The following is an 18,684-nucleotide window of genomic DNA, read 5'->3' as shown; positions in this document are numbered from 1 at the left end:
GTTCCGCCCCGCTGATAAACCAAGCAGACAGACACTTTCTCCAAAACGGGTTTATTTTTGTGCAAAATAAATTTTTGGCATGGAAGAAAATGAGAGATTATTATGTCTTGAAAACGAGGGCGCCCTCGAAGTCCCAAAACATTTCTTGATGATTTGTCTTATCAAGATAATAACATGTGCGCACAAGATGTTTATTTTAAGATGTTTCAGATGCAAAACAGCCGAAGTTCTATTTTCACCCGGGAATGTCACACGATGAAGTTCTCGTCGCTCTTAATAATAAAAGCTATAAATCCAACTTGGCTTTGTCTTCTGAGCATCGGCCAGTCATGTCTTTACTAAGCAGATATTAACTCTGTGCGCACAACATAAAAATACCATCTTTTGGGACATCAGGAGAGATTGTCGTAAATCTTGAGTTTCCATGAGCAAATCCTGCTGCTTGTTCTGAATTAACGACACAGCTCAAAATCTGAACTTTCTGTCTAAACAAGTGCTAAGGGGGCCTGTGTAAAAGCATATACACTGATAACCAAGCCATCTGTCATACTTAAGAAGACAAAATAGTTTCTCCCAATGACTCAAAACAAGAACATCATTTAGGATTTTGAATTAAGCTATATTGTTGATTCGGAAAAACAATTCTGACATAATAATCTAATACAGAAGAATTTTTTTCTCAAGTGAATGCAATAAGCTTCTGTAGAAAATAGGTTTTGTGAAATAAAAATGTAAATCCCCTGTTTTGTGTCCTGAATTAAAAATGGAATGAAACAATGCTCTTTCTTGAAAGAAAATTAAAAAAAATAAACGTTGTCAAGTCCTTTCTCCAACAGAAAAATATCAGTCTTCTGTTTTCCGATCTGCACTTTTCTTCGCCGGTGGCAGCTCTGAAGAAACAGGCCCGGTGGAGGAATTGTGGGAATGTTTGGACCTTTTCCCTCTGTGCACAGTGTCCCCTCCGTTCTCGCCCTCCTCCCGCTCCAGTCTGCCTCTTTTGACAAAGTGGTCTATCCTGGACTCCAGGCTCTCGCAGCATGGACGCTCCAGCAACGGCCGATAGTTTCTCTGCCTGCTGCCTTCCACTAACCAGCAGTGGTTGGAGGAAACTCCGCCTGTGGACAGAGAGCAGTGGAAAAATGATGTGCATGATAGTTCAGGCATAAGCAAAAAGATTCACAAGGATGCAAAGCTACAAGTGTATTCAATGTTGAGGTTCACAGAGTCTTAATAAACTCTCACCTGAGGCTTCCAAACCCTTGATCATCCCATGCAGGACGTGGCTCTTCACTGCGCTCTGGGTCCAGTGCTGCTGCAGCGTTGACAGGACATAGTTCACCTCCTCAGCCTCCTGCTTCCAGCTCAAACCCTCGAAGTGGCAGTCGTACAGCACCAGAGGGAAGTCCACCGCCATGCTGACGACAAGAAGGAGAACGTTCAAGACTCAGAGGGATGTGGTTCAACCATAGACTGAATATAAAGACGGACGACACGACTGCTCCCCAGAAGGGAAGCCAAAACATCTTCAAAAACCCCTAGTGGCTGGCTGCAGTATGGTTTCTGTCGCTTTGGGAAGTTCATATCAAACTGATAAAGTAAATTTGGTCTTAATTAGTAATTTGATGCTGTAAAAACAGTCAGGCGGGTGTATCAGCAGGACCTTTATACCCTGCCTCTACACCATAATCATTTATACGGAATTTCAAACACTAAATGACGTCAAAAGCGTTCGTTAGTCATCAATTCACCTGTACTGGGGCTTTCGGGGATTACTCTGAACATCCAGGAGCTGATGAATTAACTCCGGGGCTTCCAGTTTCTGTCCAATCAGGAGAAGCAACGCCATCATGCATCGTACCTGTGATGTAACACAGCAAAGGTTATCAAATATTCAAATTTTAAAAGAAAACTGCAAACAACTGTACAGTTATTGTCTTTTCTTACCTGGTGGTAAAGGAAGGCTAATCCTTTAATCTCAAAGATGAAGATGTCATAGTGATCTGTGCTGGACGTGTGTTCAGGCAACGCTGGTTTGACTGACGCTGACAAGATGGTCCTCTCGAACTGCAGGACGCCGTTGCCCACATCCATTTTGCACAGGTTGCGAAAGTCGTGAGTCCCCTCGTACCTGTCGGGTGCCAAGAGAGCGCTAAATCAGAGCTGCGTCCTCAACGGGGGACATCAGTGTTTAGGATTCAGTGTCTTCACCCACCTTTTTGCAGCATCTGCCATTAATGGCACATCCAGAGATCCTCGGGGGAAGTAGTAGCGATATGTGCGGGACTTGCAGTCGAAGCGAGCACTGAACCCCTCTGCAGCGGGGGCCCAGTCCAAGATCCTGATGTCCTGGGGCAGGACTCTGTTCAGCATCTTCACATACGGAACCTCCGAGGCGGCAGCTTTACTCTTGGTGTTTGCGTCGATATGCTCTGGGAGTGTGACACCCAGTCCTCCAGAAAACTGTGTGGACCTCAAATCAATTGTAATGACCTGTGGGAAAGAGATACCTTTACTTGACGCCTGCATGAGAAAAACTACAAAACCGCGCACGATCTTCGTCTCTGTGAACTCACTTGGGAAAAGGCGCTGACTCCTTTATCGGTGCGACCACACCGGTGATAGTTGGAGCTCTGTCGGTCCTGGATCAGCCGCGTCTTCAGCAAAGCCTCGAAGAGTCGGGCCTCCACCGTGTTGTCGGTGTTCTCCTGCACCGCAAAGCCCTGGTAGGCCCAGCCCATGTACGCCAGCCGCAGGGCCGCGTGGCGCCGAGGGTGGGCGGAGAAGTCAAAAGGACGCTCCTTGTGGGCTTTCTTACCCTTCTTGCAGCCGCTGGACTTCCCATGAGGCTTGTGGTCGGCGTTTTCACTGGACGTCACCGCCAAGTCCTCTCCGGCTGCAGTCCTCTCCCTCAGCTGGGACCTGAGCTCCTCCAGCTCTGCCTCCAGATCCTTTATCTGCCGGGTCAGTGCCTCCGACATGTTGCTGGATGAGACAAATATACAGAGATTCACTTGAATATTCAGAATCTGGTTAAATTGCCAAGCAGGTTTACACATATAAGGGATTTACTGTGGTGTATTTGTGCACGTATAAATACAGAAATACTATAAGCACCAGAGGAGAGATTGTGGTAAGTTCAAGTGTCAAAGTGTCTCCTACACACAATTAGCACCTGTTAGCTAACACAATGAAAACTCCACTTATTCAGCTGCATACTTTGTTTATCAACTACTTTTTCTTCAGTGTTAATTAAGTAAAACAACATTTACTTCTTTATACCCTTTAACTCACTCTTATCCTTACAGGAAGCTAGTGGGAGTTCATCCCTTGCTACTCTTACTGGCTACATGCTAACACCACACACAGCCTGTTAGCTCGCGTGCTAAGCTACACATCAGCTGTTGGTGCTGAACTCTGACGCCATGACACTTTACCTGTAACTTCAGAGTTGATCAGTGATGATAAACTTCTGCTCTTCACGCGCTTCTTGCTTCACGTGAGCTCACACATGCTGCTTCGTGCTGTCGCCCGGTTTGCTGCAGTCGGACCAGTGTTGGGAGCGGACACACTTCCTGTGAAGGAATGCTGGGAAATGTAGTTTGGTACTTAAATGGCCGTGTGGAGCGTGATTAGCTCCGTGTTTGAGAGCCACTCTTTAAAGGACGTGTTGAGAACAGTATCCAGTGTGAGTATGATACATTTTAATACGAAATCTCTACCGTTGTTCTCTAGTATCTGTATTTTGTTTTTCTAAAATGTAAAATAGTTGATAAATTCCCATTTTCAGGCCGAGAGAGACCAACGCACTGCAAATGAAGAAAACACATGCAAATAGAAAGGACACGTGAAAGTCAATTAGACGACACCCGCGCTGCAAAAAAAAGTCACAACTCATGCAAACACAGAAACGCGCTATAAATTGCTGAAACGACAACATAAATGTTTCCAGGGGACCCAAAAAAGTGATGCACCTGGCTGTAGTTGAATGATTTGTGAAGTTCCATCACCACTGACTGAGTAGCAGACATCAATAAATTCACAAAGCATTGAACTAGAGCCAGGTTCATCTCCTTTCTGGGTCCCATTTCCGGTGTTGTTTTCGCAATATGTAGCGTGTTTCTGTATTTGCATGTGTTGTGTCTGTTTTGCAGCGCATGTGTTGTCAATTTGATGAAGTTGTTTTGTCTATTTGCACTTGTTTTCCTCATTTGCAGTGTGTTGAGCTCTGTCGGCAATGTACAAATGGCTCAGGGGGAATAAACATTGTCAGGTTGAAATGTTCAAACAACTCAGGAATACAAACAATAAGCAAAAAACAAACAAATACAAAAAAAACCACTAGCTGCAGGAAGAGCAGCTTCCACGGTTCAATGTTCAATGAATCAGATTCAAAGTGTAAGAGCTCAGATGTCAATGATCTTAACAAGTCTGTAAGAATGTGTCAGGGGCCATTGTTGATTTGGGAGTCGGGGGTGATGAGGTTCCATTCGACGTTCCAAGTCCACATTCCGTCGTGAGGGGGCGTTCCAGTTTCAGCTTCTGACTCGGGGGTCTGTAATTTCCAAACTCAAGAGGCATAATGGAATGTTGCATAAAGATGGACGACATGACAGCTCCCCAAAAGTGAAGCCAAAGCATCTTGATCAACCCCTGGTGGCTGGTTGTGGTATAGGTCATAAATCCTGCCTCCTCCATCTAGTGGATGGGACATGAAACAAGCTAAAAATTCAAAGTACACATTCTTAAGTATGTGGTTTCGTTATTTTAGGTACTTCTGATGTTTGTTCAAGTTTTAGTTTCGTCCAGACACGAGCAAACCTTGGCTGAAACCTGTAACAGGAAGGAAAGGTTGTAAGTTACTGGCAGCAAAGGAACAGGGAGTCTGGTCAAAAGGTTCTTTGGTTTTTTCCCTCTGAGTAAATTCTAATTAATTCTGGATTTAACAACCTGGGGCAAAGAGGACGAGACAGACTTCATTGTCATTCATGTCATCCTCTTCTTACTCTCTTTTTAAATGTCTGAATTACCATTGATTATACGAACATCTATTAAAAAAAATCACATTTTAATTAGTTTAATTGGAGTTACAAAATATTACCCTTACAGATATCTAGGACGCAATCTCCAGAATCAAAATACTGACATCCTGAGCATCCTCCTGAAGATGAACTATAGCAAAACAAATATTGCTCAATACCAGTCACAGTTTTCTAAAAAGTTTTCTCCAAACTAAAAAGAAGTCTGGGTTATACATTCATTCATTCTGTGCAGGTGGGTAACCCTTTTTTTAAAATCCACACTAGTTAGTAATTGGGACTTTTCCAATTATTCATTTTCACCGCCCGGGACCCCTCGCTGTTTCCTTTGGCCGAGAGTCAGACTTGATCCTCTTCCATATTCGATACTGCCCCCATTACTCGGCCCAACCACCGAGACCCCTGAGACCGTCTCATATGAATATGTTTGATACCGTTTGAAAGAAAAAAGGATTCTCTTTCAAATTAGGCTATGAATTCCTTTCACTGCCTCCGTCTCTGCTTTTATTTCTTCACTCGCAGTCGCGGTGTCAGACAAATGAAGGATTACAGTTACAGCAGACTTCCTGTACTTCCTCCGAGCAGTTATTTAACAAACTGTGCCGTGGGAGGGATGTAGAGTTAGGTTTAGGTTTGACATTTTTTTGGGCTAAGTGTGATATCAATCAAAAACCATTAATAATGATTAATCCAACCTTTTGCAACATGTCTCTTTGTTTAGCCTCATCATGATTTTAATGTTATTACCATTTATGTGTGGGATATTTTTACACATTAATCTCCAAACTCCTTTTTTTCTAAAACAAGTGATTGAATTAGTTCTTAAAAACTGTGCTGTTTATTCTTTTGCACTTCTCCTCTTCTGTAAGCATTCGATAAAAGGGTTGGTAGCAAACTAATTTGCTGACACTTTATCAAATTAATTCTGATTAACTTTATTCAAGTCGCCGTTACTGTATCTTTACAGGTGCTGAACTGCTATTCAAACAGATGAAGTACCATGAAATCACACATTAGCCTGTCTCTCTAAAATATTCTATAAACAAACTGCAAAATAATGAGAGAATTTTCATAAAAGATTGCTTCTCTGTCTCAGTCTCAGAATGGGTGGTAGCTGTTTCACCACCGGAGCTTCCTTCTGGGCTTCTTCGCTCCTTTTGAAGACCAAACTCTTCCCCAAAGAGCTTCTCCACCAACATATGGATCAGAATCAGCTGCAGGAAAACTGATGCCACTTCCACGGGCTGGAAAAGGGCCGAGGCCTCCAGCTGCACCACAGCTTCTGCTTCCATCTCCTCAGAGTTTTTCTTCTCCCCGCTTTCTTGGAGCTGAAGCCAGAATCCAGGCTGAGAAGAAACCACCGTTCTTTTTGATTTCAGACACTGTTTTCTCTAATTTAGTCTGTCGTCACTAAACCCCTGAATCACAGTGGGCTCTTTGGACATTTAAAGGGAAGATAAGGAAACTTAAAGGGAAGATAAGGAAACAGAAAACAGATTTGAATCCCCCCCCAAAAGGTGTCTATGACCAGAGAAGACTTTTACATGACAGATGTAAGGGGTTGTCCTTCTTCTGCTCATTGCTGACTCTTCTAATTTGTTTGTTCTCATTTGCCTGAAACGAAATTCAGGCTGCGGAGATAAAGAAGAACATCCATTTTAAAAGTGCTCTTCTCACATTCAGTTCACCAGAGGGATTTGGGGGACTCCACTAGTCTTGATCGGACCATCTCCTTTGCGGCCGTCAATTCTGGACGGATCATTTCTGCAGTGTGAGGTGTTCAACAGCAGGTTGGTCCAGTTTGAAATATCCTTTCTGAAAACTGCACAATCACTTTAAAGCTAAAAACATGCTTTTTTAAATATTTGACCCGTGTCCATGTCGTTTTCATGAAGTGATGGCGTCTGGATTTGTTTGAAAGGGCTTGTGGGAACAGGCAGGAAAAGACTTCACACAGAGCTTTGCTTTGACAGACTTAATGCGAACCAGAAGTAAAACGATTACCATAGTTGGCGTGTTATGTCACAGACGGAGAACATTGTCCTTCCCACTCTTTGCTTTTCCTGTTTTGAATTCCTTGAGGCCTGTACTGTTGCTTTCCGTCTGATAAGGATCATTTCTGAGGAAAGATGGGGGGCATTGAGACCATTAAAATGAAACCTCTTAGTATAATATGCATGATCCATATTGGAAGCTCCATATAGGGCAAACTAATGCACTAAAGCATTTTCAGTGATATTACTTTTCCTTATATGACTCTTTCAGGAGGATTTGCCAAAGCTGGATCTCGGTTATCAGTCAATGTCTCCCATGGGGAATGTCTCATGGGGGCTTTTATGTACTTTGATTTATCTTTACACATTTCAGAACTACGAATATCAGTTAAAGAAAAGAAACAGTCAAATCCTATTGGCACAAACCACATATTTGGAAAAACAATTAATTAAGACCAAGAGTTTGTGAAAAACAAACTGCAACAACCGCTGTCGTGCAAGCTAAGGTGCTATGGTGAGGTTCCTGTAATTGATAAATCCATTTTGACGTTAACAGCTTAGTTACAACGTTATATCACACGATTAGGGTAGGGGAAAAAATATATTTTTTCATTTTAGAGAAAAAAGCAACGAAACTCAGCTGGTCATAATCACAAACTAAGATTAGCTTTGTATTTGGGCAAAACAGTGAGTCAGGCTGATTCAGAGTTGAAACCAGATTCAGCAATGAGAATGTGCAATAAAATTTCCCAGGTAAATAAATAAAATCAACTGCAGTGTCGACACTCTGACGAGACAGTCTAGCCAAAGCTGAAGCTGCTAGCTTCCCACTTTTTAAGTTTCCTGGGATGTTTTGGAGCCTAAATAAAGGAATTGAATTGGTTGTATCACACAAATGTAGCAGTAAAAATATCTAATCATTCTGAAGGAGAAACTGAGATTTTGTGTGGTAACCTTAGAAATGCTATAATCAAGTATTTAAAATGATGAATTACTTTGTAGATTGTAGATTAAATAGATAAGAACGCTGAATAAACAGGAACAGATATTGTGCGTAGATAGGCTATATATAGATAGAGTGCTGTACACAGACTTAAACTGTCTGTAGTTACTGTCGTTCATCGGTGTTAAACCATTTTTATTCATTTAATAATTCACATATATGTAAACATTGACTATATGGACACCAATAGTTGACTTTATTCTGAATAAGATGATGAAAAAGGAAAAATTCTGTTTACATGGTCTTATTCAGACTTTTGTCTTAATAAGGTTAATATTGGAATATTTGTGACATAACATAACATCAGAAGTGGGACAGCGTGAGTCCGTCCGTCAGTAAAGAGTTAAGCTCTCGTCCATGTCTGCTCCATCAATCAGCGTGCTGCTTGTACCAGGGGACATGTTTGCAGCCTAAAGTAAATGATGTGCCTCCCACACATATGGTCCTGCTTATTGATACCAGCCCCTGTAGACTAATAGTTTCCTTACATTCTTGCACTGACACGTGTCCATTTGAAACCACAGCGAAAACACTCATTTCTTTGAGGGGAACCATTTAGAAAATAAATATTATCAAATCATTATTGGTGTTGTTGAAGCGTTGTGGTATTTGGTGTTTTTGTAAGAGGGTTAGGGTAGAGTAATGGTTTATGCCAAAATCAATGTACATTTACAGTTTGCAGGTACATGGAGTAACATTTAGAAAAAATGCACATAGAGACTAAATCTTTTCTTCAGGCGCTCCAAGTGAAATGAGAGAATCTATGAGATCGTTCCAGATCTTCACGGAAACTGTTGAAAAAAAACCCTAAAGGCCAATTAACTGTCTTCATCGACTTTGAATATGTACAAGATAAAAAACCACTCCGTCTGCAGCAACAATCCAACAAAAGACAAATGAAAGCACAGCTCGGAGACACACCCAACCAGTAGCTGTATCCATTTCCATATCAACAGAATAAAAGGTGTCTTGTTTACAGGTGGAGCTTCACTGTTTGTGGTCACAGGATCCCACCTCTCCACTTTCATTCAAAGAAACACCACCCCGGATGTCCACGGTTTAAAATAGTAGCTTCTATCGTCTCCATCTACTTGTTGAGAGTCGCGCCGCAGAGTAAACGCTCACATGAAAAAGCTGCCCTACTGGCTCTTCTTGATTCCTGAGGTGACTGCAGCACCGAGGCTGGACCTGCAGTGTGCCAAGTGTTTACAGGGAAGAGCTGTTTACGAGAAATAAAATGCTGAGAAGAAGTTGACGGAGGGAAACTGTGATTGCATTCTGAGAAAGGGAAACAATCTTTATGAGGAGGGGCTTCAGGTAAAACATGCGTTTCGATTCTTCTGTAGTGTTTGTTTCTTTTGTCTTCAGCTTGAATGTTTTGACTTCCCACACATTTCCTTCTCTTGCTTAATATATCTCGTGTGCGTGTGTCTGTCCCTCTGTTCTCAGTCCAGAGGAACAGTGGGGGCTGAACATGTGTGGTTCATTTGCCTTTCTGATAAAACTGTCTTTTTTCCCCTGTAAACTGTGGGGCTAAGAGTGGGTAGGGATTCCAGGGGCCGTCTGAAAGCAGAGGCTCCTCCTGTTCACGTCTGAGAGGATGTGTGAACAGAGACAGGGCGAGCGATGCAACATGTTTGCTTCACCCTATGCTTACATGCAGTGTGAAAGGAAACCACAGCCAACAGAGAGATAGGGGGTCTGAGTGAGGAGTGACAGAGTGAAACACATGTCTGTTCATCACTTCTGCTGCAGGATGGACAAAGACGGACAGAAGCCAAAGACCTATGTGTCCACCTTCCGACTGGCCCTCAAGCCTCAAGCCAGACCCGTGTGCGTGGAGAAGAAAAGGGAAGAGAACGGACTGGATACCACACACAAGAAGCTGCTGGGAAACAACAAACTGGGAGTCTCGTCTGCAACAGGTAAACACTTGAAAAGTATTTTAAACATTTGTCCCAATGCAACCCACTGTGGGTGTGTCAGGGTTTTACTTTGAGCTCGTTCAACTTGAACCTGTTGCATGAAGACAGTGCAAAGTCCTTTGGGTAAATCCAGGAATAATGGAATCTGTTTGATTGCACATGTGAAACAAGCTTAACTCACCTGAGGCCAGTTCAAGACTTGTTAAAGTAAAAGCCAAGGGTGCAGCATTTGTAAATAACCATGTTATTGTGAAATGGGCTGTTTTTGTAGTTATGTAAATGTGGTAGGGGTGACATGCAACTTGCCACACACACACACACACACACACACACACACACACACACACACACACACGTCTTCACTTTAAATTAATTTATTTACATCATAGGGACTTGTCTTTTGTCCTTATAAGGAAGACAAGTCCCCATAATGTGACTATGTAGATAGATTTAAGTCCCCGACACATGAGTAACAACTGCCCCCCCCCCCCCACACACACACACACACACACACACACAACATTCCACCACACACTGGGGGGACCACCCATTGCTTATCCTGCTGTGCAAACACACATGCGGTGGGAAAACATGTCACATTGCCCCTAACTGTACAACCACAGGGGACAAATGAGCCGAGAGAACCTGAAGGTAAAACAGACAAATATCAAACATCCACATCAGTCTAGAGTTTCCTATTTGTACTGGCCAGCAGAGTGCACCCCCCCACCAAGGCCCGACACTTCCCTTAAATTCAAACGCCCGATTTCGCAATGTGAAAAAATCCTGGATCTGCCCCCTGATCCGGATCTGCATAGAAATTGAATGGGCTCTTTCCTGGCCCGCACTGCATCCTTCCGCCAAGTTCCATGGAAATCCGTCCAATTATCTTCGTGTAATCTTGTTCACAAACAAACCAACCACCAGACAAAGGGACGGGTGAAAACAACCTCTTTTGGCGGAGCTGATATCAGACGACGTGAACATTTGCAACAAGCGTACATCAGTGAAAACCTCCTAATGTCCTTCTATTGAAACATCAGCTCAAGATTTTCATCCGTGGCCCATCCTGATGGGTCACCGGTTGAGAGGAAACACCGGCGGACACAGTTTGCAATCAAGTGAAGCATGTTTGAAAACCTAATCCATTGTCCTTGACTCCTAATCTCTTGTTAAGATGCGAGACAGACTCGAGTGCAGGCCCCCTCATCACCTCACTTCAAAGAGCCTCTCCAGGACTGTGCGGTCTGTGAAGGAAGCGATGCTACATTTCAAGGTGTTATCACAGGAAGTCAGCCCCTGAGCATTTCCTGGCTACACAATGGTAAGTGACTGATGATCCTACCCAGAAAAGGCCATTAACCGCAAATGAATGATTGTAATCAACCCCTGTTACAATATGTGTGTATCCATCTTGTCATGTAGGTGAGAAGATGCATTCAAGTGGCACTTCCTTCAAGAATAGTGTCGCCGTTATGGTTCTGAATCGGTGTTCACGTGGAAATGCTGGGACATATACGTGCACAGCGGAGAACGCTGCTGGGAAACGGTCAAGCAGCGCTGCGTTACACATCACAGGTAAAGCATGGAGTCAACATACGTGCACGTGAATGAAACGCATTGAATCGATCTGCGTGCAGTAAAACACGTTTCACTCTGTTTGATACAGGACCAACGACAAAGGAAATCCCCAGAACAAGCAACCACAAGCTGCACAGTGAGGTCAAGGTCGCGTCACGTGAAAACACCAAGTCGGTCCCAGCTTCAAAAGGTAAAACACAGAGATAAGAAAAAGCAAGAGTTAGTTGAGCTTGATTAAAAAAAAAAATCTTTGTATTGATACACACCCACAAACTCACTCTTTCTTTTCTTTTCCTCTTACAATTTAGTAAACTTTTGTCAGAGTTTATTTTTATAGCATAGTTTAAATCAACCACTGCTGACCAATGTGGTGAAAAGGCCTAAAATATAAATAAAATAATCTAAAAGCACATTTAAAAACAGAGAATAAACAGAAAATTTAAGAAATAAAAAGTTAAACATCATAGATAAGTAAGAATGAAACTATTGCACGATAACCAATGAAATCAAGTTTCTCAAACTTTAAAATAAGTGAGAAGAAGTTGGTCTTGAGCGATGATTTAAATGTTTCTAGGGTCTGAGTGGTTCTGATATGATTTGGTAAGATGCTCCAGAGAGTAGATGCAGCCACTGCTCGTGTTGAGGGTTTAGGGCAGAGGATGTCACACCTTGTTAAGCTGTGAAAATAATTTAATTAACATGAAGTATGCTTTTAAAAAAGAAAAGGGAAGCAGCAATCTGAATAGAATTTTAAATTCAACTCATTACTGTCGCAGTCTACAGACAAACATTTCGGATTGCAGCAACTATTTGGCAGAGAAACTGGCTCTTTAGTTGATTGCATTATTTGCCGCTGCAACCGAACATGATTGCTCACATGTGATTGGTTAGATTCTTCTTAAACCCCCCTCCTACCACAGCACACACCTGTAAATCCACCTCCTTCTTCAGTCTCCACAGAGATTTCTACCTTCAAACAAAAGTCTCCACTGAGAAAAGGGGAGCAGAGGACAACACGTCCAGTTAGAGACCAAATCAAGTAACAGTTTACTGCCTTTTGATTCCCCTCAGGACCTGCTGTGGAGTTTCTTGACCCACCTGAGCAGGTGGAGGCTCGGGTAGGAGAGCAGGCCCGGCTACACTGTGAGTTCAGGAGCTGCTCGGTCCCTGTGGCCTGCTGCTGGATTTACAACAGAGACAAAGTAAGAGTGATACAAGTCCCAGTGGCTGCACCTTCACATCAGTTTGTTTGCTTTCAGGCTTTGAAAACCACCATCTTCCACTCATCTTGTTCTTCAGGTTCTAGTCAGGGGGCCGAGGGTGTCTGTCAGGAGCAATAAGACCCAGAGCAGTATGGAGATCTCTCAGGCCTGTGCAGACGACTCAGGCTCGTACACCGTGATCGTACGAAACCGAAAAGGCTCCGCACAGCACACGGTCTCCCTCAGTGTCGTCGGTGAGTTGTCTTTCACGTCTACCTCTGGGATTTCAAATGATGCAACTCTGGTATTTAATCTTCTCTAAATGCATCTTCAGATACTGGACACGAAGGAAAGATGCTTTTTGATATTTCCTGTTGCACTTATGTAAAATGATCTAAACAAGAAATCACTGAAATAAGAGAGGAGAACTATGAATTGGGAATTAGCCACTTCTAAATCTAATATCTTGTGTCCATGTTCCCTCAGACCGACCCGACCCACCAGCATCCCACCCTGTCACCTCCAAGCTGTCCACTCAGTCCCTGGTCCTGTCCTGGACTGGCCCCAGCTACGACGGCGGCACGGCCGTGTTGGGTTACATCGTGGAGGTCCTAGACGAGGGCCCGGACAAGCCCGCCGGCTGGACCGAAGCATGGAGCCGCTGCAAGAACACGTCCTACCACATCCGCTCGGGCCTGGAGCCTCTGGGCCAGTACCGCTTCCGCGTCCGGGCCTACAACTCGGCGGGAGTGAGTGAACCGAGCCAGGAGTCCGACTGTATCAAGATGGCGACGGCGAGTGAGTGGTGACCTTTCGGAGGCAGACATTTTTGTGATCTGCGTCATGAGAAATGTGCTGACTTTTTTTCTATTCTGTGTCTCAAGAGGAAAAGAAGAAGGAGGAGGAGCCGAAGCCGTACGTCACAGTGACCGTAGACACAAAACACAAGGTCGGGGACCACTACAACGTGCATGAAATCCTGGGATGGTAAGCACCGATCCATGGCATTCATAGATGGATAAAATCCTTCAAGTTGTCCGATTGAAAACCACTGAAACAACAACTTACTGTTCCTCTTATTTGCTTTGGATGTAAAAACAAAATCCAGTGGGAAGTATGGCCAGGTGTTCCGGTTGTCCCATAAAGAGACCGGTGATGCGTTTGCGGGGAAGTTCTACCGAGGGCGGACCTCCAAGGAAAAGACGGCGGCCCGCAAGGAAATTGAGCTGATGAACTGTCTCCACCACCCGAAGCTGGTCCAGTGTCTGGCTGCGTACGACACGCGCTCCGAGCTGGTCATGGTCCTGGAGTAGTAAGTAACACTAAAAGTTGTGACACAGAAAGATGCAACCACGGTATCTTCTACTGAAGGCAAGCAGGCAGCGTGGGGGGAATCACTGGTATCACGCCATTAAGGTTTCTATGGTGTTAACATGAGATTCACTGGGACAAAAAAGATTGCGCTTGAAACCAGTCGGACCATAACATCCCAGCAAACCTATGGGACGATGTATAAAGAGCATATTCAAATTTGATGGATTCGTTAATTTTTTTAGATTAACATTTGGATTAAGGATTATATTTACATTTCAGAATGATTTAATGGAAATAAGATTTTCAGTTGATAAAACTTGATGGGGAATCTTTTCAGCTCAGGAACGTCTTGTGGGAATTTCTTTAAATCTGTTTCAAAGTTCACTTGAACTCAAGGAAGAACTGATTAGAATTTGGCGGTCGAAGGTCAGAGTCGCTGTGACTCCACAAAACACGTTATTGATCTTGTGGCAACAGTTCTGAAAAAACACCTTGAGGGGATTTCTTTGAACTTGCTGCAAATGTTCACTCGGACTCAAAGATGAACGGATTTTGATTTCGGCGGTCAAAGGTCACAGTGACCTCATAGGAGTATATAGACTGAAACTTTACTGGCTGGCAGGCATCCAACTGCAGGGTGGCAATTCTGGTTTGATAAAAGATTGAAGCTGTTTTTACTGGGACAAAAATAAGATAACAAATTATTAATAAAGAAAGTTCACATTACAAATGAGCTGACAGTTTTTTTTTCTTTGATGCGCAGACCTGAATGTCATGTTATAATCCCTCTGCCCAGCATTGCAGGCGGCGAGCTCTTCGAACGCATCGTGGACGACAACTTCGAGCACACGGAGCCGGCCAGCGTCAGCTACATGCAGCAGATCCTGGAGGGCATGCAGTACGTCCACAAGAAGAACATCGTGCACCTCGACCTCAAGCCGGAGAACATCGTGTGCGTGGACACCAGCGGCACGCGGATCAAGATCATCGACTTCGGCCTAGCAAGTCAACTGGGTGAGTTTGATGGGACCTTTGTTGTTTTTTTAGGAGGAGGGGTAGTTCTCTGGAAAACAGGATTTGCAGTTGCTCACTGGGGACGTGTTTGTCATCTGATGGCTGTGTGATCTCGAAAAAGAATACAACGAATCAGGAAATGGCAAAGATCCTGATAAGGCCTGTTTGTGTGTTGGGAACAGTTGGTGCTTTTGCAGCCAAACCTGCAGCCATAAGCTTTGTGCAGAATGAGTAATAAAATACTTAATGATATTATAATTGTTTAATTGTTACAATTTATATTTTTTATATTGTCCCAACTGCAGAGTTGAGCGTATTTAAACCTTGCAAACATAACATCGAGGGGTGTTTTCTGAATTCCTACTTGTTTTACAACGTCCATTAGATCATAACAACTCCTTAAACGGGCAACTATATCTCTATTAGCTCAGCTGAAAGCATGTGCTGCCGATTCAGGCAGAAATAATGTGACACTCCAGATGCAACAGCTCCACACTGGGTGGTCTATTTAGAGAAGGCTAGGGCCAACTGTAAATAGGCTAATGCAAACAAGCCAATGCAAAAACATCGAGGGCAACAGTCTGTATACGTGAACATGTTTTTTCCCTCTCCTCCTGCTTTTTAGAGGACGGTAAACCTCTGATGGTGATGCACGGCACGCCCGAGTTCGCGGCCCCAGAGGTGATCAACTACGAGCCCGTGGGCCTGGAGACGGACATGTGGAGCATCGGAGTCATCTGCTACATCTTGTAAGCTGAACGGCGGCGGACAGTTCTTGTACCGTGTGTTATTTTGACATAACTCGACATAAAGTCACAGTAACCAGCTCAGGAAAGAATGGAAGGAGGAACAAGAACCCACCATACATCTTAATACTTTGATCTTTATTCAACAATTTGCCTTCATATGTCACAATGATGAAGGTAGTTAAAAGTAACAAATATATTACTGATTTGAATTCCTTCATTTTTAATCCGGTGTCTGTATATATAATAATATTAAAAATCTCAAACACTGTATCTCTACAAACACAGATTTGGTGCCATCTCCTGGTGACATTTTGGCATTTCCCAAGTCGCCCATAACATTACATTAGTATAATGGTTCTTTTTATAAGAAACTTGCTCCAAGATTACAGTAACAGTACAATATATAATAGAGTCAATAGAGTATTAAGAATAAAAAGTAAAGTAAATATAAAGTGTATAAGTGAAAATATAAACCAGAACCAGTGCCTTTTTGAAACATCAACAGAAATAAAAGACATAACTTATCCTAAATTTAGTGGCAAAAGCAATGATAATGGGAGAAAGTAATAAGTAAGTAAGTAATATTGCACATGGTATTAAAATGCTAAACATAGTAATGTACATATTCTCAAACAAACTTGGCAGTAACATGACAACAATTCTTTTTATTTCATTGCAACACTGCATTTCTCACCAAAGAACATTTCCAGTATTGGTGTGTACCAGAAATAAACATAAGAAGACACCATGGCACTTTCCAGGAAGTTTCTTTTTCACCATAAGATAAGATGTATGTCATGTGCTGAAGTTTCCTTGGTGTGTGTTTTCATCAAGGCTAGAAACATCCTATTTACAGACCATCACTGTTTTGTGTGGTAGGCTCAGTGGAGAATCTCCCTTCCAGGGGAACAGCGATGCCGAGACCTTTTCCCTCGTGGCTGCCGCCAGCTACGAGTTTGATCAGGAAAGTTTTGAGGACATCTCCGACGACGCCAAAGACTTCATCAGCTCCCTGCTGAAGAAAGACCAGAGGTTGGTCTGGTTCCTATTTGATCCTAGCAGTGTTTAACTGTCCCACAAGTACACGTGATGTTCGCAGACAGTTCGAAACTTTCTACTTCTGTCAGACATTCAGCATTTTTTGCTCCTCGTGACATTTCCTAGCATTTGCAGGAACATTTACAAACCAAGTTCTGGACAGTCAGGAGGCTGCTGGCAGCAATTTGACAGCCTGTGCTTCTCGCTCTGCAGATGTAGGTTGTCATGTACCGAGGCCCTCGTCCACCCCTGGATGGTCTCTTTCACCCCTCTGAGCTGCAGACCCACCAAATCCCTCAAGAAGGAAAAGATGAGACGTTTCCTGGCCAAGCGCAAGTGGAAGGTAACAGAAAAAGTGGTTTTAGTCCAGCGTCGGTCGGGTGTATAATTTTCTTATCAGAGCTTCCCTGATGACGACCTTTTAAAGCCATTGTGCTGCACAGGCCTGGAGCTGGGATGTGAATGTAGTTTGTCATCCAGTGCGATTTGTCCTTTAAAACTTCTAGAAAACTGGCAAGGCTGTTTTGGCCCTGCAGCGGATGGCTAACCTCTCCAACAGGCCAGACTCTCCTGGCAGCGCCTCTGAGGGTGAGACCGATAAATAGATTCACACACACACTGCCCCCTCCAATTTCCTAGAGCTACATACATATGGCAGATGACTCAGTCTCAGATTGTCACTTCAAGTTTACCCTTTTGTGATCAATTTCTGTTTTATTCATCCTCATCATCCTCCTCCGTCTCATCCAGAGCCAGTATGGAGCCAGGAGGCTGAGGAGGCCATCCAGTCGCTGGATAAGCAGCTTCAGAGTGAACCTTGCTTCCAGCAGGCCCTGAGGGACACCACACTTGCTAAAGGAGCAACTGCTCAGCTGAGATGCCTCGTCAACGGTAGAGTGATGCACTTCATTAAATCATGCCCTGCCACTTTATAGAAGTGCCAACGGCAAACAGAACAATGCCTCTGAAAAGCTTTGACTGTAATGGAACGAGACCTAAACTGCTTGTTTGTTGTTTTGGTACCTTCTACCTTTTATACAACCAGTTCAGTAGTTTGATGTTGGTATATTTTTATTTTATTCCCTGTCCAGTGGTCTGTTCTTATGTCTGTGATTCTACAGCTCATTGTGTCATTCTTAGGTTACCCACAGCCGGAGGTGAAGTGGCTCCAGAATGAGAAGCCGGTGTCCGAGTCCAGCAGAGTGACCGTGGAGCAAAACGAAGACGGGCTCTGTTCTCTGGTTCTGGACGATCTGGAGCCGTCTGACTCCGGGGTTTATGTGTGCAGGGCCAGCAACAAGCTGGGGGAGGCCATGTGCTCCGCCAAACTCCAAGTGGAGATGTGACTGAGAAGCAAACCACAGGATCCACATCAGTGACTGAAGAGATTTGAATGTTTGGCTGCATTCGTAATTTCAAGACTACGTGGTTGCTCCCCAAGAGGGATTAATGAGATTTGGACACGCATTACCCAGAGTCCTTTGTTTCACACAGCACCAGTTATCCGTGCACTTTCTAAGTCTGCTTCCTTCCATGTTCAGTCACCAGTGCAGAGGGTTCGTGAGTTATTGAGGTCACATCACGCTACTGCGCTGAGCTTCACTCTGTTCACACAGCGAGTCACGTGAAAATTGTACATTTTGCACATTTAAATATTGTTCAGATGTGAATGATTTATAATAAAAATTAAAAAACTACTTTTTAAAAAATATACCAGTGATGGGCATATTTATTATTTTCAAATCCAAACTTGCATAACTCCTCTCCCTTTATGACACCAAATTGAAATATTCTAGATTTGGTTTTCTATTTGGATCGGCAACTTTTT

At 43.4% G+C, this 18,684-nt stretch overlaps 2 protein-coding genes across 3 annotated transcripts; one reads left to right on the top strand and one right to left on the bottom strand.

Annotated features, from left to right (window-relative positions):
• Positions 1-30: 30 nt before the first annotated feature.
• On the bottom strand, positions 31-3,584 carry pus3 (pseudouridylate synthase 3). The gene is made up of 7 exons (XM_034570676.1): positions 3,435-3,584; positions 2,574-2,982; positions 2,213-2,490; positions 1,945-2,128; positions 1,749-1,858; positions 1,243-1,415; positions 31-1,115 (listed from the first exon to the last, which is right to left on the bottom strand). The coding sequence occupies exons 2-7, from the start codon at positions 2,976-2,978 to the stop codon at positions 844-846; spliced, it is 1,422 nt and encodes a 473-aa protein (XP_034426567.1). The 5' UTR covers positions 2,979-2,982; positions 3,435-3,584; the 3' UTR covers positions 31-843.
• Positions 3,585-9,109: 5,525 nt separating this feature from the next.
• Positions 9,110-18,567, top strand: LOC117752856 (myosin light chain kinase, smooth muscle-like). 2 transcript variants are annotated; one of them, XM_034570550.1, is made up of 17 exons: positions 9,110-9,350; positions 9,789-9,958; positions 11,136-11,282; positions 11,384-11,536; positions 11,628-11,729; positions 12,611-12,741; positions 12,839-12,995; positions 13,228-13,539; positions 13,626-13,728; positions 13,850-14,053; positions 14,852-15,069; positions 15,695-15,818; positions 16,698-16,850; positions 17,070-17,199; positions 17,363-17,444; positions 17,607-17,747; positions 17,997-18,567. In XM_034570550.1, exons 1-17 carry the CDS (start codon positions 9,334-9,336, stop codon positions 18,200-18,202), a joined length of 2,550 nt encoding a protein of 849 aa, XP_034426441.1. In that variant the 5' UTR covers positions 9,110-9,333; the 3' UTR covers positions 18,203-18,567. The 2 variants fall into 2 exon arrangements, with proteins under 2 accessions (XP_034426441.1, XP_034426439.1); XM_034570548.1 differs by lacking the exon at positions 9,110-9,350 and having other exon boundaries at positions 9,593-9,958.
• Positions 18,568-18,684: the final 117 nt, after the last annotated feature.

This window comes from Hippoglossus hippoglossus, chromosome 19, assembly GCF_009819705.1.
Source record: "Hippoglossus hippoglossus isolate fHipHip1 chromosome 19, fHipHip1.pri, whole genome shotgun sequence".
Classification (NCBI taxonomy): Eukaryota; Metazoa; Chordata; class Actinopteri; order Pleuronectiformes; family Pleuronectidae; genus Hippoglossus; species Hippoglossus hippoglossus.
Note: the sequence above shows the minus strand (reverse complement) of the source record. Positions and strands in the feature narration are given on the sequence as shown.